We start from the raw sequence: 21,453 nt of genomic DNA, 5'->3' as shown, positions 1-21,453 counted from the left end.
ACTTCCAGGCTCTCAGCACCAGAAGCGATGCGGCCCAGAGGCTGCGGCTCCATCCTCCCCTGCCTTGTGCCCCCACCAGCCACCCCTGTAAGGTCCATTTTAGAGGAAAGCCAAGTGAATTTCCCAGAGGAATTCTCTCCCAAAGCCAGCTCTCACAGGAGATTGCTTTAGCAGATTCACAGAATCATCTTGGTTGGAAAAGCCCTCGAAGCTCCTCCAGCCCAACCATGAACCTCACCCTGACCCTTCCCAACTCCCCCAGATCCCTCAGCGCTGGCTCAGCCCGACTCTTCAACCCCTCCAGGGACCCCGGGGACTCCCCCCTGCCCTGGGCAGCCCATTCCAACGCCCAACAGCCCCTTCTGCACAGAAATCCTTCCTCAGAGCCAGCCTGACCCTGCCCTGGGCAGCTTGAGGCCATTCCCTCGGGGCCTGGCGCTGGGGCCTTGGCTCCAGAGACTCATCCCCCCTCTCTGCGCCCTCCTGGCAGGGAGTTGCAGAGGGCCAGGAGGTCTCCCCTCAGCCTCCTCTTATCCAGACTGAACCCCCCCAGTTCCCCCAGCCGCTCCCCAGCAGACCTGTGCTCCAGACCCTGCCCCAGCTCCGTTGCCCTTCTCTGGCCACGCTTGAGTCATACAAGTAATTTGAGTAATTCGCTTTAATCCAAGACCTGGCTCTGTCTCAGCTAAAGAGCCCTACAACAAGCCTGTCTCCTTCCACGTGCCCCAAGCCACCAGGTACTGCAGTGCCCTGCTCCTTGGGCTGCAGGGACAGTCCTGCCAGGGGGACAGTCCCGCTCTGCAGCAAAGGGGACACCCCGTGTGCTCACAGACCCACAACTCACTCACCTCCCTGTTCCACAGCACGGAGCAAAGGGGACCACAGGCTCCATCCCTCTCCTCCGCAGCCAACCTCCAGCCTGGAGCCACGCGCCCAGCGCGCCCGTTCGCAGGAACCAGACATGAGAAAGGAGCAGCCTGAACAATTATTTGGTTAAAGACAAAGTTTCACTCTTCTTTCCGTGCGACGGCCCAGCACGGCTGCGGGAGAGCCGGGCGCCCGGCATCGGCAGGCCACGTGCTGCGCGTCGCAGCAGGGCGTCGCGGCCGGGTCTTGGGAGTAATCCACAACCGAGACGTTGTCGGCTGCGATGTCCTCCAGAGCCTGGGCGTAAGCCCTGCTGACTGCAGGCAGCACTGCCTGATACTCTCTGGATGCCACGTCCAAAGGCTCCTGCTCCTGGATATCGCGGTCCAGGTTGAAAATGAGGGGTGGCTGGTGATGCTCCGCTGGCCCAATGCTCCCATCGCAAGCCATTGCCCCTCCTGGGGAGGGAAAAAGAGAAAAACATTGGAGTCCCGGGCTGCCCAGGGATCACCTCGCTATTCCTCACCCATCTGGGACAGCTCAGTCCCACCATGTCCCAGCTTTGGGAGCCTGGGTCCTGCTCCTAGGGGCACGTATGTGCTCCTCGCTGGGTCTGCTCCTGCTTGAATTAACCTGAGTTGGTTTTTACCTGTATCTGAAAGGAACCAGAAGGTTTTTTCCCAGACTTTATGCTCTCTAAAAGGCACGTAGTACCTGTGGTGTAAAACGCCTTGTACTGAGCCAGCCGTAGCGCCTCTATCTCGCCGTCCTTCCCAGCTGCTCCGCTGTTGGGGTGGAGCAGAACCTGAAGGAAGAACAGAAAAGCGCCTGGCAGCCTGTTCCAGAGAAAACCTGCTCTGTGAGACCCACTCCCTCCCCAGATGAGACCATGTCTCACCCGTGCACACTTTTAGAGACACCTGGGCTCTGAGCAACCAACCGAATTTTGCTCGCTGAAGTGTGGGGTGACAGCAAAAGGGGAAACAGCAGCATCTCTCTTGTGCCTTCCTGGCCCTGCATGCCAGGAATTCAACTCCCCAGACCAGTTCTAGGGATCATGAAGACGTGGGGGATTTCAGCAGAGCAGGGCAGAACATTTCAGAGCTGGGCCGGTCTCGAGTGCTCTGCGTCACCCACCGCTGCCCCATGCTGACGAGACACCCATCTCCTGGGTGCCCAGAGCTCAGCTGCTGGCAGGGACAGCTCAGGGAGCCGAACCGTTGCCTGGGGCCAGCAGCGAGGCACAAGCTGAGGGTGAGCTCATGCGAAGCGGAGGCTGCACGGGTAGGTGAGGTGCTGGAACATCACCCCCGGTCCGTCTCCACCGCTGACTCACCCCGCTGTGCGAGCGCTCCCTTCCCTAACAACAGCCGTCCCGGCACAGGGAATGGGGGTGAGAAGGAAGGGAGGAAGGGAAGGGCGGGTCGAATCTCTCCCTTTCGGTATTTAGGACACTTGATCCACGCAGGACGACAGCTTTGGCACATGGGAGGGAGAAGACAAGTGAGCTGGACGCTTCAGCGGGCTCATCTGTCAGATAATATCTGCCGCGGAGCCAATGGCTTCATTGAGGGGTGAGTCACTCGAGGTTTCCTCCCTGGGAATTTGAGTTTAAAAGTGATTCAAGAAATTTCCACTGTGTTAAAAATTAGAAACATCTGCCGAAGTTGTAGGCAGCTGCGGTGCCAAGTTTAGTAACAGCGTTTGCAGCTGACCGGAGCAGTAATGCCTTAACAGGTGCCCGGCACAGAGCCCTGCCCCGGCACGCAGCACCGCCGGGCACCCGCTCGGGCACCCCGAGGTGTCGGTCCCACGCTGCCTGCTCTGGGTGCGGCCGCCGTCCGGGGGGGCTGGTTGGTAACTCACCCAAGAAATGCCAGGATTCAGGGTGGGGGGTGATTTCCAAACGCTCTCGGTTTCCTGTATTGCCCTCTGGTGCGAGGTAAAGTTCAAAAAATAAAATAAAAAAATCTCCTTCTGGAGCTTGGTTTAAAAATCATATATTAGGGATAAGAGTTAAGGGTGTAAAGTGGAAAAGGAGGTGCTGCACGAAGGAAACCCCTGCTGCAGAGTCCCCCTATGCTGACACTCCTCAGCCTGAATTAAAGCAGCTCCAAAGCAGAAATCAGCAAATACTCAAGGGCTTGGGAAGCCAAGGTACCAGCAACGGAACCAATTCGGCTGCTTCCAGCCTTAAAGCTTTGCCTACACCTTTCGAAGCACAGTTGGGATGCTGCCATCTCACTCTAAAGGGACTTAAATCTCCCTTGCTACCAGCAAGCACATTCCTAAACCTGCCTCATGAAACCTCACACTAAGAAAATCTATTATAATTTAATGGATAATCCTGAATAATTAAGGAGCTTGTTTCGATTGAGCCCCTTCAAGAAACATTCCCAGGTCCGCAACCCTTCTATTGACCTGTGACTTTGTTATTTTAACAGAAAAAAAAAAAAAAAGGGGGGGGGGGGAGGAAAAAAAGCCTTTTCTCCCCAGAAAACCTGTCGCCTGAACTCGGCGTTCCGGGTTGTTTGCACAAGCGAGCAAGCGCGCGGGGAGCAGGCGCACACCCCTCTGCCATTAAAGCTGGTGGAAAGAGCTTATTTGTCTGACACTTGTACCCTTGATACATCTTGTAGGATGTGTTTGTTTTTACTGCAAATAGCCTTCGCTCCAAACAGGACCTTGGCGTCGCCCCAGCACCGTCACAGGTTGTGGCGGTGCCGAGCGCGCGGGCTGGGACGCGGAGCGAGGTTACCCCGGGCCGCTCGCGCCGGGGAGCCTCACCCGCCCCTGGGACCCCGTGAGGAAAGCGGCTGTGCGGAAACAGGAACCGCTTTCGGGAGGATTTGTGTCAAGGAAAACCCTGCAGCATCAAAGGGGGGGCTGCTATCAGCCTCTCGCCAGCGGGAGGTGAAAGGCAGAGAACCAAGAGGGGACGGAGCGGGGATACGTGCTTGATCCCGGTCACCCCGCAGGGCTGGGTGTCCCCCCAAGGTCACCCCGTCCTGCGGCAGCCGGATCACACGCCCTGGGGATGCCAGGACAGGCGGGGACAACTTGGCTGTGCGCCCCCAGCTCCCAGCCCCAGAGGGGTTAATTCCCCCCTGACTGCAGCACCAACACCCCCAAGAAAAGCTCTGGGCTGGGGCGATGCTGGGGAAGCCCCAGGAGCTGGTGGTGCATCACAGCTCAGGACTTTTATCCCTTGGTCTGAAACACGCCGGAATGGCTGACGCGGGCTCGTGCCCCTCCACTGTGCCCTGACACCCAACAAACCATCCCTCCCAGCAAACCATTCCCAGAAAACCACCCCTCCCAGAAAACCGTTGCTCTCAGCAAACCATCACTCCCAGCAAACCACTGCTCCCAGAAAACCATCCATCCCAGAAAGCCATTGCTCCCAACAAACCATAATTCCCAGCAAACCATAATTCCCAGCAAACCATTACTCCCAGTAAACCATAATTCCCAGCAAACCATCGCTCCCAACAAACCATAATTCCCAGCAGACCATCGGTCCCAGCAGACCCCCCGTCCCTGCTCCCAGTACCACGCGCACGGGAGAGGAGGGTTAATCACGCGGAGCACAGCGGAGCGCGCTGGCCGCATCCCATCCGCTTCCCCGCTTTATCTCACGGTTCAGCAGAGGGTTCCATAAATACAAAGCAAATACCAAAACCCTGATGGACGCAGAAAGCAAATCCAAGATCCCCACTGGGAGCTGGCTCGTGGTGCTCACAGGAGGGTGGACTTTAAAAGCAAAATCGGGCTTTATCTGCAGGACTGCTATTAAAGCCACTTTTTTTTTTTTTTTTTTTCCCCTTTTGGGTTCTGCAAAAATCTTGTGCAACTCTGAGAAAAATGCATCGCCATACTGCTCGTTCTGTAACTGTGTTTTTTTAGGCTTAAAGAAGCTGTCAGCAGCTCCTATTGTATGGGCAGAGAGCTGCAGGGTACGGGGCGAGCTGCCCTGCTCGAACATCAGCAATGGGCACGTTCCCCGGCCAGGGAGCTGGGGGGAGGAGGGCTTCATTATGGCTCGATCTGGCAAGATAAATAAAGCGGATGCAACTAGGTCCGAGCCCTTGGGATCTTTTCTTTCCCACACTGATGTATATTTTGCGACTGGGAAGGAGACACGCCGTGCCAGGCACCGTGGGGCTGCTGTGCGGGCACCCCTGGGCCAGCGGGCCCAGCTCACAGGAAGGCACGCCAAGCTGCCTGCATAGGCATTTTCACCTCTAATCCCAGATTTATGAACAAAGCGTAAACCAACTCTTCATTAACCCTAAAGCCCTTTAACCCCGGTTCCCTGAGCCCAGTCTTGGCTCTCCTCCTCCTCCTCCTCCTCCTCTGGGCCAGGGGATGATGCTCCTGCAGGGCCGCACGTTGCCAGCCCGGAGCTTTTTCCCCCACTTACCTGTTTTAACTCAGAGGCGGTGGGACCCGCTGTCAGGAGGGGGGTGTCACCGGGGGGGGGGTGGCTCTGCCTTACCTTGTGTCCCACATCCGACCACCCAAAGAGAACCGGGGACACGTCCAAGCCGTCGAAGCGCCTGTTCGGGGGAAGCGCCGCCCCAGCCAGGGCCACCAGCGTAGGGAAGATGTCCAGGGTGCTGGGGAAAGAGGTGGCTTTCATCAGAGCAAGGGGCAAAGCACCTCGGAGGGTCCCCCCAACCCCACCTGCACGCCACAGCCCCTCGCCTGGGGGGCACTGGGTGTGCTGATGGCAGGGGAGCACCTTGGTGGGGTGGGGGGGGGCCGGCTGCTTCCCAGCACCCATCCCAACAGCTGAGCTCTGCAGAAAAGGTTAAACCCAGCCTCAAGCAGCGGCTGGGCCCCAGCAAGCCCTCGCCTCACACACCTCCCACCCCCGGCGCCGGCAGCTCGCCAGCGGCGGGTTCAGCCAGGATCGGCCGCTCCCGCGCCCGGCAAATCCCACACGGGCACGGCGGGGAGCGGGGCAGCCCCCGTCCCTCCGCCCGGGGACACGGGGGGAAGGCAGCGGGTCACCCTCCGGAGAAAGTGCTAGCACAGGGACTTTTTACGCCAATGACAGCAGATCCAGTCGCCCCAGGAAAATGTGGTCTCGCTTTTGCATGGCGCAGCACGAGCCGTCGCAGCCAGAATGGAAAATGAGAGCGGTGCTATTTTGTGCACTCCCACCAAAACGCCCGTCAGCATTTCCACCGTAAACCTCTCGGGGTTTTTCAGGGGCCTCAGCCACAAAAGAGTGCTCAGGGCTCGTCCTTGGTCACTTCCCGGTGCGGAGGGATGCAGGGAAGGAATGGGTGGCCGCTGTCCCTCGGGCTCCGTGGGGATGCGGAGAGGGACAGTCTCTGCTTTCCCACCTGCTACCTGTGGCCCCGCAGCCGGAGCTCGGCCGCCGGCACGTCCCCGCGGTGCGGAGGGACCACGGGTCGAGCAAAGTCATTGCTGGGTGGGACGGGGATCACCCGGCCCTGCTGCCAGCCCCTGGACCAGCCTGGGCAAGGGCTTCCCCCTCTACTGGCCGCGTTGCCCGGTGGGCTCAACTCCAGCGGGACGGGGACAGCCCACGAGCAGCCCCCACATCTGACTTTGCCCCCCACATCCTGCTCCTGCGAGGCACAAGCATCTGTGTCCCCCCCACCACCACAAAGCGCATCCTTCCCTCTCGCAGATGTGGTCACGGGGTGACCCCGCACCTCTAAAAGAAGCCGCCGGAACTGGGGGTGTCCCACGGCCCCGGGGACAGCGGGATGTCGGTGTGGCCAGGTGACACATCCCAGCGCTCCCTCCCCGGGGACGAGGCCGTGGCACGGGAGCTGATGAGCCGGGAGCCACCGGCGCTGAGCGGCCGACGGGGACCCAGCCCGCACCCCTCCGGCTGCAAAACCCTCTTGGGGGATCAAAACCCCGGGGGCAAGGAAATCGCTGGGGGGGTGGGAAGAAAACACCGGGGGGTACACAGGGTGCTGCCACCCCCATCCTCCCCATCACCCTTCTGCCACGGCTGTGTGAACAGAGAGGGAAAAGAGTCCAGGGCTTAAGGGCCCCCGTTTCTGCCATTCAACAAGTTTTAATTTAGCTGCTAAGAGACGGCGAGAACAAATAAGAACAAACACTGCTGAGAGGCAGCCCCGGTACGGCACGCTCGCCGAGACGGCCCCAGCAACCAGGCGAGCCGGGAGGCGCCCAGAAAAATTCCAGCTCCCCGCTGCGCCCGAGGCAGGGCACGACCCTGCAGCACCTCGCTGAGGTCATCCCAGGTCCACCCCAGAGGGAGCCCAGGGCAGTCCCATGGGTGCTCAGCACCCTCAGGATCAGGCCCCCAGCGTGGTGCATGGTTGGAACTACTGGAAACAGTCACCGGGGTGGGAGGACAATGGGACTGTGGGCAGAGGTGGTCAAAGATCCCTCCCGGCCACAGGCAGATGTAACCCATGGAAAAAGGCATGAAAAAACAGGATTTTGGTCAAAGTTGGCATCGAAGCCAAGGCCTCAGCAGCAGGCACATCCTGGGAGCCAAGCTGGGGAAGCCACGCTTGCAGGGAAAGGGGAAGCCACGCTGCCACCCCCCTGCCCCGGCCAGGAGAGGTTTAATAAAAAAAGTCACTCCAGCATCCCGCTGCTGCCCCGAACGCGGAGGAAGAAGGCCCCGAGGGGCAGAGCTGTGCGGGTGCTGTGCAGGCGCTGAGCACCCCGGGCAGGATGGCGGCAGGGAGTGCTGCCCTGCCCCGGCGGTGACGGGGTGCAGGCAGCTGCAGGCAGCTGAACCAGCTCTCCCCACACCCCAGCCAGCTTGCCCAACCTGCCCAGCCCCACGCTGCTGGCGCAGCCAGGGTGGTGCAATTCTGCTTCTTCACCACCCCACTGACCTATTTCTTCCGTGCCCTACTTTGGGTTGGGGCAGGGAAGGGCAGAAGTACAGCAGGTGGCTCCGACAATTATATATAATTAAGAAAAGCCGACATGGCAGTTTTCTGCAGAAACCAGCGTGCAGGTGCAAGTCCACGGCGATACATCAGCATTTTTCTGCTTCCCTGGCCCCTGGGCACGCTCACCCCTGCTCACCGGGCTCTCTGCGCCGGGGAGGATGCAAAGCCGAGCGACGCCGGGGAGAGGCAAGGCACAGGATTTTGTCCCAAGCCGGGTGGCAAAGGCTGTCGGTATTTTCATAACCTCAGGGGCAGAGGGAGGCTCACGCAGGCAGCTAACGCCTGTCCTCACCCAGCCCTGCCCTGCGGAGGTCTCCCAGCTGCACCTGCACCCAGATGTCATCCCCTCCCCAGCGTCTTGGTCCTCCCCATCAGCTGCGGGGACAAGTCCTCAACCGCCCTGTTTCACACGCTTGTCCTGTGGGGGATGTCCCCAGGGTGACTCTAGGGGCAGAGAAAAGCCACCTGCCCTGACACAGTGTGAGCACTGACCAGCCCCTGCTCTCCATGTCCTTCCACGTCCCTCCATGTCCCTCCACGTCCCTCCGCATCTCTCCATGTCCCCTTCTCAAGAGCTCAGGCTGTGGCTGGGATCGCAGTAGTGACACATTTCTGAGCATGAGCTATCACTCATGTCCCCCAGGCTGGCTCCCTGCTGCCTCCCGAACAGGGGGTTGCCCCTTCCTGATGCCAGGACATCGCCCCACACCCGGGCACAGCCCCGTGGCAGTGCCGGGCTGTGCTGTGGAGGATGCTGGCTGTGCTGTGGCTCCTGGGAAGCTACAGAGCTGCTTCCCGAGCACCCAGCGTGCAGCACAGCCCGTGCTGCCGATGGCTTTCTAGATTTCCAGCTGTCTGACCTGCTGGACTGGAGCTGGGGAATGCAGGAGATAAGGTCTTCGAGGAGATAAAGGGAATGCCTGGGAGGAGGCCGGTGGGACAGGGGATGGGGATGGGCACTGATCCCGCAGGGGTTGGCAGCTCAGGCCATGTCCCAGTGGTCGGTCCATCCCCCAGCCATGGAGGGGAAGGGTTTGGAGGTAAATCCCAAGGGGTGCTGTGGGCACCCCATCCCCTCCACCACCTCAGTGCCCCAGCTCACACCTTGAACCTTCCCCCACTTGCAAAGATCCAGCTCCCAGAGCTGCCCTCAGGCCATGTGAGGAGTAAACGGCTCCAGCTTATCTCCCGGACCTTAGAAACACCCAACACCTCCCGGGGGCCCACCAGTCCAGACCAGCTTCCAGCAGTTGGGACACGTTCCCAACTCCCAGCAACCCCCCCCGGCACCACCACCCTGACCTCCACCGTGTGCTTCAAGGGCTGAAAGGGGACGGGGCATCCCACTGCGCTGCCCCCAGCCCAGGCTGTGCCCCCCCTCGGCTGCGTCTGCTGCAAAGGAGGGCTGTAAGGAGGGGTGCACTCCGCATGGAACGGTGCACTCGCTGCACGCAGAGGTGCAGTATTGCTGCAACAGGGACCCCTCCACGCTCCCCGGCGAGGCGAGGAGGGGGAGGCAGCAGCCCCTTCCCTCCGCTCTCTCCGGAAACAACAAAAGTCACTCGCTACCTCCCAGCCCGGCCGCATCCTGCGCTGATTGCAAAGCACCATCTCTCCGGCCAGCCTTTCCCACAACCGCACCCTCCTCCACATAAAGCCATTCACAGACCACAAAGCCTAAGCCTGCTTCTTGGTGGAGAGAGAGAACATCGTCATCTTTTAATTATCGGGAGGCCCTCAGCCACCGCGGCCAGGAGGCACACGGAGCCCAGTGGCTGCTAACGCCAACCCGCCAGCCTCACAAAAAGCCCTTTCAGTTCCTCTCTGCTGAAGCATTAAGTCTTACGGGCTTGGGAGAGGACGAAAGTACAGAGTCTGGCACAAGGCAGGCAATAACCAGTGCGGGGCAGCTGCTGCTGCCAAGATCCAGATCATCACCTGGGTCTCAGCACGGGGACGGTGGGTGCTTCCAAAAAAGGGGGCTGCCCTGCTCCCCGACACGATCTGTCCAACCTCTTACCTGAGCAGAGCGTGGCTTGTCTGCTTGGCAGGGATGTGGCCAGGCCAGTACGCCAGCGCCGGCACCCGGTGCCCTCCTTCCCAGGTCGTTCGCTTTGCTGAGCTCCCACCTGCAAGAGAAAAGGGCAGCACTCAGCATCCCGCTGCCCAGGAGCTCTGTGTGGAGGGGAAAAACCTCCTGACCCCAGAGTTTCCCTGGGAAAGGAGCTATTCAGAGGCAGAGATGGAGTAAATGACCCCAAAGGAGGGTGATTTTGGTGGAGAGGGAGCTGGGTCAGGGAGGGAGGAGAGTTACAGGGGGGTTTTAAAAGAAATAGGGAAAGGGGGCTCAGTTCAGCAGTGCCTTGTGTTTCTCCTCTGCCCCAGCAAGAGATGAGAAATGCAGTCACTGCCAGAGCCACCACAGTTCCACCCATTTTTGATACTGGGTGAGAATACAGTGCAAGCAAAAAATAGAGGAATTCATGCCAGGGGCTGCCTGCGCAGACGGGCTGCGGCCCTCTGTGTAGTAAAGCACCAACAGCCCCCCCAGCCTGCTGGAAACCTGCTTCGTTAAAAACACCGTCTTGCTGATAACCCTCCTGCCGGCTAATTAACATGTTGAGTTGTTTCCCTGACATCACCCAAAAGGCCCCTGCTCTGCCCTTGGGTTTGAGATGCACAGCTCAGGGAAGCTGCCTCGTCCCTTCCTCCATCTGGGAGGCTGAGCACTGAAACGGGGGTGCTGAGCAACAAAACGGGGGTGCTGAGCAACAAGATGGGGGTGCGGGGCACTGAAATGGGAGTAGTGATCATCGAAATGGGTGGAAGGGCGTTAGAGAGCCTCTGCTTTGGCTGTAGCCCAAAGGGCCCCAGGCAGCTGCAGGGGGAAGGGGCTGGGAATGGGGCAAACAGAAAACCCCGACCCGATTCACCGAGCAAACTTCCCAGGCGCAGCCTTTGTCCACCCGCCTTTCAGCGTGCGCATGGCAACGGCGCTCGCCCAAAGCCATTTCCTCCGGGCCGAGCCAAGAGCGAGGCGACGTCCCTGCTGCGGCACGGCCACCCCGCGCTCCCCAGCCCAGCCTGGCCTCCCCGGGAGGAGCACTGGGACTGATCCTGCCCCCCCCGAGCGCTGCCGCCCTATGGAGCCAGAGCGGAGAAGGACACGTGTGCCACGGATGCCGCGGTGCCGGCGGCACGAGGAATAATCCAGGGAAAAGGTTTCTGACCCTGGTGCCCGTCCTGCCAGCACGGAGCAAGCACATCCTTGATCTCTACCACTCCCCACCCAAACTTTTGGTGTTTCTCGCTGAGGAACATCTCTCTGGGGCCTGAAGCAGTGGGGCACAGCCGGTACCGAGGTCTCTTGTGGCTACTGGAAACGTAACTGCGCTTCCAACACGCGTCACGTACAGATTAAGGAAGGTGCCTCGCCTGCCTCAGACACCTGAGGAAATTATAGCAATTATAGCAATAAATAACAATTCTCCTCGCTGAGCTTAGATTAAATAACTCATCCTCCCCGTAAGGCAGCTGCATTTCAAGGGCTTTTCCATGCCTGGTCGAGGGGTCTCTGGGAGGACATTGGGTGGGTATTTCCCTCCAGCCACCCGAGTCCCTGTGGCTGGGCAGGAGGCTGGAGCTGCCTGTGAATTAACTCACGTTAACACTTCAGGCAGTAAATGGGGCTGAAACACCCCAAACCCGACCAGGGATTTTTCTCCAGAGCAGGGATGATGCAGCCCTGCTGCTGTGGGGACCACGGAGGCCGTGGCTTTCCAGGAAAACTGAACTGAGCATTCCCATGCTGGGATGAAACCCCCGGTCCCTCTCCTGCCACACACAGCAGGTCCCCGGCACAGGGACACCAGGTCTGGAGCCTCCCAAACCTGCCTCAAAACACACTCAGCATCACATCCCCAAAACGTGCATCTCCATCCCGGCACCCCCTTGTTGGGCTCTTAACCCCGAGGTGGGAGACGGGTTTTTGGGGCGGGCTGGAGGCCACGGGAAGCTCCCCACCAGGAGAAGGGGTCAGCACACACAGACGTGCTGCTCTCTCCGTGCGAGGACCGACTCCAGTGACCACCCGAAATCAATGGAAAACATCTCTGGAATTTGGGTTGGACCCTAAAAGGAAACGCCAAGCTCTGTGTATAGAGCGCGGAGCAGCCCCTTGCCCCCTGCCCTCCTGCTCCTCAAAGGGCTTTTCCCAGCCAGGGAAGGGGGGGACACACACGCATCCCACCCTGCACACCAGCGGGTGTTTGCAGCGTTAGACCAGCCGGCAGCAGACAGTAACACTGGGCTGGCTTTCAAAACATCCGTGCAACCCCCAGCCGAGGGATTTCAGAAGTCATCCTTCCCAGGCAGCATTTACAGCCAGCTCCGAGAGCCCTGCCAGCCCGACCTCCTCCCCAGCCTCCCGTGATAGCGAGGGCTCGGGGTGTTTTTGCAGGGCAGCGAGAGGCTGGAAAGGGGCCGTGTTTTCCCAGCTTTGTTCCCAAACGCTGGACTGTCTGTACCATCTGCTTCGACTTGTGACCGTTGGTTGCTCAAGAGCAACCCAGGTCGTCAGCAGGGTTTGTTTACTAAGAAAAAAAAAAAAAAAAAAAAAAAAGGAAATAATTAAGGTTACAATTTCATCCCCGGGCCAGCCGAAGGAAGGGCTCTGGGAACGGGAAAGCGAGCCAGCCTGGCGGCAGCGTTTGCCCAGGGAAGTGGCCACGGTTGCATCGCCGGGGTGTCAGGAAGCGGAGGAGGAAAGAGGCGCTGCCGCCTGCGGCCCCTCGGCCGCCGCTCCCTCCCCGCTGACCCCGAGCAAAGAGGGGAACCGAGCCCGGCGTGCGTTTACACTGCGTAATACAAGCAGAAGTGGGAAACGCCTGACTCATGCATGCTTCTGGCCGCTCCGACTGAAATAAACCCACCAAGCAGATGGCTTGGCCGGAAAAGGAGGAAAGGCAGGAAAAAGAAAGAAAAAACAAATGATGGAGAGAAAGAAAAGCAAAGTTCCAAGGTGCTGAGAGGGCTGCCGGGCACTCTCCTCTGGGTGGGATGGGGCTGGGGGCTGCGAGACCCTGCCCGAGCCGTGGGTGGTGAGGGCATCCCAGCCCCAAAACCAGCAGCCACTCGCCTCAACCTCCAAGGTAACAGGGAGCAGGGGGGGGCCCCATCCCCCCACACCCCCCCCAGCAGCAGTTTTAGGGGAAAACTTGACTGTTTGAAAGAATAAAATTATTCTGGGCTGTCTTCAAGGCAATGCACCCCAGCCAGCGGAAACTTTGGGGAGTGAAGTGTTCCCCATGTCTTCCTCGGTGGGTGATGAAGGGCTTTGTGGAGCAGCCCCCCCTGCACCCCTGGGGACAGGGGTACCCCCCCACACACTGCCAGGTTACCTCGCTGCCTCTGCCAGGCCCCCACGAAGGGACCCAGGCGTCCTGCCAGCTCACACTTCTGTGCCCAGGGCCCGTTGTCACCTGCAAGAGAAAGAAATGTCCCCGTGAGAGACACCGGGACCATGGGGCTGGGAGGGGACACCTCTGCAACGGGGGGAGGGGGGGGGGGGTGGGCAAGGACAAGTGACCCTTCCATCCCTCCTTCCCATCCCCATGATGCGTTCCCACATTAGCAAGTGCAGTGGGTCGATTTATTTTTGTTTCTAAAAGTTTATTTTCAAGGGCTGGGGCTGCCCAAGTCCCAGGTGAGGGGCTGGAGCAGAGCTGGGGTGCAGGGGGGGGCAGTTGCCACCAGCTTCGGGCGTTAATGAGCGGCTGAGCGGTTCCTGTCATCAGGAGCAAGACATCCTCATTAGGGAGGCTGCTCAGCGAGAGCGGATTTGGGCTTCTTAATGAATGAGGATTTGCAGTTTAATTAGGCACGGCCCTGCCGGTTCAGCCTCGTGGCCGAAGGGGGGGTGGCGGGGTGGGGACCCGGCTGAGCGGCCGCAGCCCCGCGGGACCCCCATCCCCATGATGTGATGGCGCTGGGCAGCTCGGCTGTGGCTGCTGGTGTCCCCCCCAGTCCGTGGAGCAGCTGGGAGCACGGAGGGCAGGGGACAGACACGGGCCGTTCCCCGGCGTCGAGCACCGCAGCCGGTTGGGTTTCCTGCTGTACCTGTGAACCACAGGAGCGTGTTGCCCTTCCCGTGGCTGTCGGCGACCTGCTTTATCCGTCCTACCAGGGCATCCATCTCGCTCAGGGAGGCTCCGTAGATGCCCCTGCCCGAGGCGGGGGGTGGCGGCGGGGGGACCCCCAGCGGGACGTGCATATGGGCCAGCGCCAGGTAGAGGAAGAATGGGCGGCCGCTGTCGCTGCGCAGGGAAGAGGGGGAGAGCGTTCAGCCGGGCTGGGGAAGCAGGAGGTCACCAGGGTGGTGGCACAGCCGAGCCTGGGGACACAGCCCTGGCGCCACCCCTGCCTCTGCCACAGCTCGGGGGGAAAAACCTCCCCGGTGTGCACCAGAGGCTGCAAACCCGCCGGGCACCTGCTCCCCCTGCACGGGCAATGCTTGGTGCAGTGTGAGCCGCTTCTGCCCAGCTCCTGCGTAAACCTCCCCGCATTGTCCACTGTCCTTCCGTTCGGGATGGGCTCGTCCCTTCCTCCACCTCCCGGTGTCCCACAGCCAGCGGCATGCCAGCCGCCAGCCAAACACCCGCCCTCGGTGCACCCCTGGCACCCACCTGCCTTCCTCCCCTCTCTCACGGGGCCCGTTCTGGCCCTTCCTCTCCCTCCCCAGCACGCACTTGGCCCTCGCCGGTGATTTTAGCAGAGGCCGAGCAGCAGCAGGACACCCCCATGGACCCTGAGCGCGGCCTCGGTGCTGCCGAGCAGCCCCGGACAGGGAACGCGGCACGTTCGCTCGCCGCGCGCTGCCCCGCTGCCTGTTTGCTTTTAAATCATCGGAGGACATGTCCTGTTTTCTTGTTTACGGCTATATTTATCTCCTCCAACGAGGCCTGCTCTTCCTCAGGGACCTCCGAGGGGAAGGGTGGGATGGCGAGCGGCGGGGAGGGGCCGGATCCCGGGGACGTGCCCCGGCCCGCGCACGCGCCCGGCTCCGGCCACCCCATCGCTGCCTCCAGAAAGCTTTCGGGGCCCCTCCGACGTGCGTTTCGGCACTTCCTTCCTTTACCCGTCACCCACCTGGGGATGGAAAATGAGTAAATCCCATCCTGGCCAGAGCTGCCGCATCCTTCCCCAATGGCACCAGAGCCCTGCGAAGGGTCGTGTCCCCCCGGCTCCCTCCCCAGGCCCTGCAAAACGCTGCTGGGGTGCTGATGCATCGCCCACAAATCACGGCAGCACCTTTCCCCTCAGGATGCCGGAGACCCTGGAGCGGGGAGATCTGCTTCCCCAGCTCACATCCCTCCCAGGAGCACCCGCTGGGCTCCAGCATCCAGACAGACTCATGACCACAGCGTTCAGCTGAACATCCCCCTTGCTTTTCACATCAACATTTCAGAATTCTCCTGAAAATTGAGCAAACATTTAATCAATAACTTAAGACAAACGCCCCTGGCTTTTTGCTCCCATGTTCGCTGAGCTCAAAGTGTCCCAGACAAAGATAAGTTTCACTGCCATGAATTGCTCAACCTTGACACGACTGGTTAAAAAAACACCGAGATGACAAATCCGGTGTTCTTTTGTTGCCCCATAATGAACGAGTCAGGCAGAGGAAAACTAGAATAAGCCATCAAAGAGAAGGAGAGAGAAGGCAGGCACCTGCTTAATCCTGTTCTCCATGAACGCAGATAACCCCAAAACACTGTTGTGCAGTTTAAAGGTTTTTCCTATTAACCCGGAGCTCACCTGCTTGGTTTCACAGCCAAAGAGCATCCTCACAGCCCCGAGGACTGGGGGTTTGCAGGGGAGGGGGGGCCGTTGCTGCCCCACAGCCCTGGTGCAACGGCCGGGCCACGCTGCGGCCGATTCTTGGCATCCAAAGGGGATGAATTATAGATATTGTGCGCCCAAAACAGTACCCAGGATTATAAAGAGCCATTTCCCCGCAGGCTGCTCCCTGCCCAGCCCTTTGTTTGCCCCCGTTACCCAAACCTTTTTCCCAGCTCATCCTCAGGCCCCCCCCGCTGCGGCCCTTCCCTGGGTCTGTGTTATCCCTGGGTGCAGGCGCGGGACGGGCTCGGGCACGGCTGCCCGGCAGCGCTTCCCCTCCTCGCGCTGCAGCGAGGCGTTTTGCAAAGTCACAGCTCATAATCCGCCAATAATAGGGATTAAAATTACACAACCCGTCAGTAAGGCTTTGGGGTTGTTGTCTCGGAGGAGCCACTTTGCTCTTCGGGGAAGAGCACGCCCGGGTTCCTCGTGTCCCCGCACGCCTGGGGAAGGCTGACCCTGATCCCAGGGATCCTGGAGCACTTTATCCCCAAAATGGTTCAAATCCCACATACGGGGTGAGTTTAAGCACCTCTGGGTGCTGCTCCGGTCCTGCCACCTGAGCTGCCATCAGCACCCACGCAGCACCCGCGCCCACACCCCCACCAGCAGCCCCCACCCACAGAGGCACCCCCACTGCCCACCCCACTGCTGCCTCGTCCTGTGCCACACGGAGACGGAGGGAGGGATTGGGGGACAGATGGGTGGCAGCAATTCACAGAATCCCTGAATCATTGAGGTTGGAAAAGCCCTCGAAGCTCCTCCAGCCCAACCATGACCCTCCCCCTGATCGTTCCCAACTCCCCCAGATCCCTCAGCGCTGGCTCAGCCCGACTCTTCAACCCCCCCAGGGATTCCGGGGACTCCCCCCTGCCCTGGGCAGCCCATTCCAACGCCCAACAGCCCCTTCTGCACAGAAATCCTTCCTCAGAGCCAGCCTGACCCTGCCCTGGGCAGCTTGAGGCCATTCCCTCGGGGCCTGGCGCTGGGGCCTTGGCTCCAGAGACTCATCCCCCCTCTCTGCACCCTCCTGGCAGGGAGTTGCAGAGGGCCAGGAGGTCTCCCCTCAGCCTCGTCTGCTCCAGACTGAACCCCCCCCAGTTCCCCCAGCCACTCCCCAGCAGACCTGTGCTCCAGACCCTGCCCCAGCTCCGTTGCCTTTCTCTGGCCACGCTCGAGTCATTCAATGGCCTTTGTGGGGTGAGGGGCCCAAAACTGAACCCCCTCCCCGAGGGGCGGCCTCCCCAGTGCCGAGCCCAGGGCTCAGATCCCTTCCCTGTCCCTGCTGGCCCCACTATGGCTGACACAAGCCAGGATGCCACTGGCCTTCTGGGCCCCCTGGGCACACTGCTGGCTCCTGTTCATTCTCTCCCTCCCTCCCGTGCTAGCTGGGATCTCACTGCAGTCACCCCGAGAGCACAGCCCGACTCTGAGGCTCTGACCTTCCTTGTAAATCACAGAATCCCAGAATCATTCAGGTTGGAAAAGCCCCTCGGGATCATCGAGTCCAACCCTCAGCCCGACTCTACAAAGTTCTCCCCTACCCCACATCCCCCCACAGCTCATCCCAACGCCCCTTAAACACCCCCAGGGATGGGGACTCCCCCCTCCCTGGGCAGCCTGTTCCACTCTCTGACCTCTCTTTTTCTGAAAATTTTTTTCCTAATGTCCACTGTAAACCTCCCCTGTTGCAGCTTAAAGCTATTTCCTCTTGTCCTATCGCTAATTCCCTGTGAGAAGAGACCAGCACCAACCTCTCTACAATGTCCTTTCAGGGAGTTGTAGCGAGTGCTGAGGTGTCCCCTCAGCCTTCTCCTCCTCACCCTAAACAGTCCCAACAGTGGTTTTAAACACACACAACCCTGTTAGAGGGGACGCACTAAAAGGCTTCCAGGGCGAGTCCTGCAGGACCCCAGTGACAGCTTCGGTGGCCTGTCCATCCTCCAGTGGGTTGGGAATCCAAGCCACGGAGAGCCCAGATCTGCTCCCCAAGAACCAACAGGCAACACCCATCTCCCCCTTGGCCCCAGCACCGCCCCAAAGCGATGCACAAGCCTCTTTGCAGCGACCCCCGGGTGGGTGGGGTGGGCTCTCACCTCGCCCGGCGGATGAACCGTGCTGCCTCCTCCGCGTAGCGCGTCGCCAGGCTGCTGAGGTTGACGGGCTGTTGGACGATGGTGACGTTCTCGAAGAGAGGAAGGGCCACCTCCGTGTAACAGTCCTTCCCCCCGATCCTGCCGGGAAGAGGCCACCCCACGCTCGTCACCGGAGCAGGGACCAGCCATGGCAGCAGGCGTGGAGCCCCACTGCTCTCCTGGCTGTGCAGAAGGATGAGGAGGGGAAAGGGAAGGATGCCGATGTCCCCATGGCACAGGGCAGACCCCCCTCCCTGACCTGTGCCCTGCTGCGGGGTGCCCAGGGCAGGCACTGGGTGCATGGAGAGGCAACTGCAGCAAAGGGCAGCTCTCAGGGCTGGGGACACCGATGCAAATCTGCACCTCCCTGTGTCAGCACTCGAACCCCCCACGTGCCCCCGTACCTGGCAGCGGCGCCGAGCCGCGGGCAGGGCGGGCAGGGCGGCAGGTTGTAGCCGGGGGTGTCTGTGCAGCCCATGTCGTGGCTGTAGGGGATCCCAAAGAAGTAGTCGAAGCCTGAGGGGCAAGCGAGGGTGTCGGCGGGGACAAGGCGACCACGGGATGCTCAGCTTGTCCCCGCTGGCACAGTCCTTACCGCGGAAGCTGGGGTGATGGTGGCCGTGGTGTCCCAGGTGCCACTTGCCTGCGTGGAAGCCACAGAACATCATTTCAGAGGTTAAAAGAGCTACAGCCACCACCAGCCATCACCCACGAGGTGCCCAAAGTGCTGGGGGCTTTAATCTAGCAACCAGAAAGTCTATGCTGGCCACATTTCCAGAACGTCTTTTTTTTTTTTTTCCAAAATTCAGAAAATATGCATAAGGTATCTCGTGCCTGTGCAAATCGACTGCTCCCAGCTTTAAAAGGCTCTTTCATGCATTTATTGTTCAAAGGAGACAACTTTCTAACCCCTCCCAAACAACCAGCTTCATCCTCTGACCTCTGCCAGGCGCCTGCTCCCACTGAATGCCCCAATCCAAGAGGGAGAACTGCAAAAACTGGGGAGGGGGGGAAAGGAGAAACCAAGGGCTTTTCTGCCAGCGCATTGTGCACAAGCAACAGGACCTGAGGGTGCAAAGGGCTTGCGTGGGCCGGGGGGAGCCACGGTGACAGGAGGGTGCCCAGAGGCACGGGGCCAGCACCGGTGGCATCACTCCGGTGTGGGCTGCGGGATGGCAGAGCTGCTGTGACGGGTGTGTTTGCTAAGGAAAATCGGGTGCGTTCCCTGCGAGGTGAAGCAATTAGAGCTTAAATGGAGAGCTGGGGAGGGGCTGGATTTCAGACCACATCGTATGTTTGAAAATGAAGACTTCAAGCTTGGCATTGCAAAATCCAAGGGGGAGGTGCAAAATCTCTCCCATGTGATCCTTTAGACTTTCCTTTATTTGCCAGTTTCCACCTGCGGATGGACACGGGCACATTGGACACCCCCCCCCCCGCCATCGCCCCCCACCCCGGACGCACCCTCAGCACGGCGGGTGTTACCTATAGCCCCCGTGCTGTACCCAGCCTCCCGCAGCACCTCGGCCAGGGTGGTCTCATTCAGGGGGAGGCCGCCCACCGACGTGATGGCAAAGTTGTGGGTCACCCCGTTGCGCGCCCCGAGGCGCCCCGTGAGCAGAGAGGCGCGGGACGGGGAGCAAGTGGACGCAGCTGAGTGGAAATCCACGAACCTAGAAAATGAAAGGACCCTTCGCTGCACGGTCCAACGCTGCCCCCTCCCTCCCTGCTCCCCTGCATGTGTCCCCTCCTGCCCCACGATGAGGGTCTGGAGTTGAGGATGAAGCTCGCAGGTCGCAGCGGGGATGGATGGACCTGCACCCCAAGGTGCTGGGCGCTAGGCACCTTCCCCATGCACCCAAAACCACCTCAGTGAACCCCCTTCACCTGCCAGGAAAACCCCTTTTGCTGCAGGACAGAGTAACCAGGGATGCTCAGAGGGGGCTGGGGAGGGGGGACAGACGTTACCTCATCCCTTCGGCCGCCAGCTCATCCAAATGTGGGGTCTCCTTCGTCTCTGCCCAGTTGGCCCCAAGATCCCCCCAGCCCACATCATCTGCCAGGATGACGATGAAGTTGGGCCGCCCGTACGCTGCCCGGGGAGCCGAGAACCCCAGCAGTGCCACGGCAAGCACCAGCACCACCCGCGGGGAGGGGGTCCCCATGGTGCCACCCACACTGGGGCACTGGCAGCTTCGTCTTCCCCAAATTCCCTCCGCTGTGTCCCTGGGGATGCAGCTGAGCTCTCCACGGGCCCTCGCAGCGATGCAGATGTCCCCTCTTCAGCTGCTCCCGCAGGGCTGGGTCCGGGTGGTCCTGGCTTGCCCCCTTGGCTACCAACCGAGCTGCAACATCTCCTCCATGTTTCGCACCCAGGCACAGCTGATATTCCTGAAGTTGGCGCCAGCAAAGGTGTTATTCTTAGAAGACAAAAACACCCTTTGAAGTCACTGTCACTCTATTTTTAACTTTCCTTCCTTCCTGGTAAATATCTAATTAGACACCAAACCAAAGTGGTGTTTTTCCCTCCAGAAGTGTGCTCGATCTGTGGCAGAGGCTCCTCTCCCCTCACCGCAGCCGCAGGGATATTTGCATCCAACAAATGGCTCTTTCCCTGCAGACCACACTCCTCGGCTCACCAAAGCGCTGCCCTCCCTTGCTCCAGGAGGATAAATAACTGCCGTGGCTCTGCCTGTGACTGTTGGTCCGTCCTTCACCTTGCACAGCTACAGCATCCCCTGTGCAAGAGAAACAAGACACAGTCAGGACCTGCTGGAGCCCTCCTGCATCCCAGCCCAGGGCAGGATGCTGTATCCAGGCACCAAGACTTTGCCTTTGAAGTTGTCTTTTTTGCTGCCTGGATCACGATGACTCAACTGGAAAGGACTGGAAAAAACGAGTGCCCCTTTCCCGCATCCATTGCCCAGGCTGGGATGGTTTCCCATGGTGCTGTCATCCCCAGGGAGCAGCGCTGCTCCCTCCCAGCACCGTGGGGGGCAATGTGCAGGGCCTTGCCTTCATTTGTAACAACTGAGAAGTTTCTAAAGCTCATTTTTTTAATTTAGTTCTGCTCACGATGCCCCACTGCTGTCAGCGGGTCAGAGCAGGCAGCGCAGCTGCCTTGGGGCACTGGGAGGAACCTGGTCCCGGAGGCAAGAATGCAGAAATCCAGACAAACCCAGAAAGCAATAAACCCCAGAAATACCTGGGTTTGCAGGATTAAGCACATAGGGTTGTTTAGGGCAGGATTTGGCCTCCAGGGGTGGAGAAATTCAAGGACAAACACCCCACAGACCGATGGCAGAGATGGAGCTGTGAAACCCCACGTCTTGAGCACAAAGTTATGGCCAAAGGGAGATGAAGCAGCAGAGATTTGCCAAAAAAACTGCCGATCCCTGTGTGAGGAGCTCTGCACCAGCCATGGGGACGGTGTGGGGACCACATGGGGACAGCCAGGGCCAGCAGGACCCAGCTGGGACCAGCACTGCAGCAGATGTCCCCAGTTGGTACCAGCAACCTTGGGGGAGGAACATGTCATGAAGGATGCAGCTGCCACAGGATGATCACTGAGCCAAGCAGGACAACAACCATGAAGACAAATTGGGAGGGCGAGGAGAGAAGCTGATGCTGGA

General features: G+C 60.0%; 1 protein-coding gene across 3 annotated transcripts in view; it reads right to left on the bottom strand.

The window, feature by feature from the left end:
* Positions 1-21,453, bottom strand: part of ARSG (arylsulfatase G) — a 34,778-nt gene that overhangs the window by 5,993 nt on the left and 7,332 nt on the right. Inside the window, exons 2-12 of one of the 3 annotated variants that reach the window (XR_012634771.1) lie at positions 19,790-20,559; positions 19,307-19,494; positions 18,417-18,464; positions 18,226-18,337; positions 17,783-17,920; positions 13,908-14,104; positions 13,190-13,270; positions 9,811-9,919; positions 5,366-5,486; positions 1,582-1,672; positions 849-1,325 (exon numbers count right to left, since the gene is read on the bottom strand). Coding sequence is in view for 2 of the 3 variants with exons in the window: in XM_074922045.1 (XP_074778146.1) it covers positions 994-1,325; positions 1,582-1,672; positions 5,366-5,486; positions 9,811-9,919; positions 13,190-13,270; positions 13,908-14,104; positions 17,783-17,920; positions 18,226-18,337; positions 18,417-18,464; positions 19,307-19,494; positions 19,790-19,986 (1,614 nt within the window). In the remaining variant the exon portion in view is untranslated. Of the gene's footprint in view, positions 1-675; positions 1,326-1,581; positions 1,673-5,365; positions 5,487-9,810; positions 9,920-13,189; positions 13,271-13,907; positions 14,105-17,782; positions 17,921-18,225; positions 18,338-18,416; positions 18,465-19,306; positions 19,495-19,789; positions 20,560-21,453 lie in introns of those variants that run through there. The other 2 variants (XM_074922045.1, XM_074922046.1) reach the window with 2 other exon arrangements.

The sequence above is a fragment of the Athene noctua genome, chromosome 18, assembly GCF_965140245.1.
Source record: "Athene noctua chromosome 18, bAthNoc1.hap1.1, whole genome shotgun sequence".
In the NCBI taxonomy this organism is placed as follows: Eukaryota; Metazoa; Chordata; class Aves; order Strigiformes; family Strigidae; genus Athene; species Athene noctua.
The sequence above is the reverse complement of the archived record's forward strand: the minus strand, read 5'-3'. Positions and strand labels throughout refer to the sequence as shown.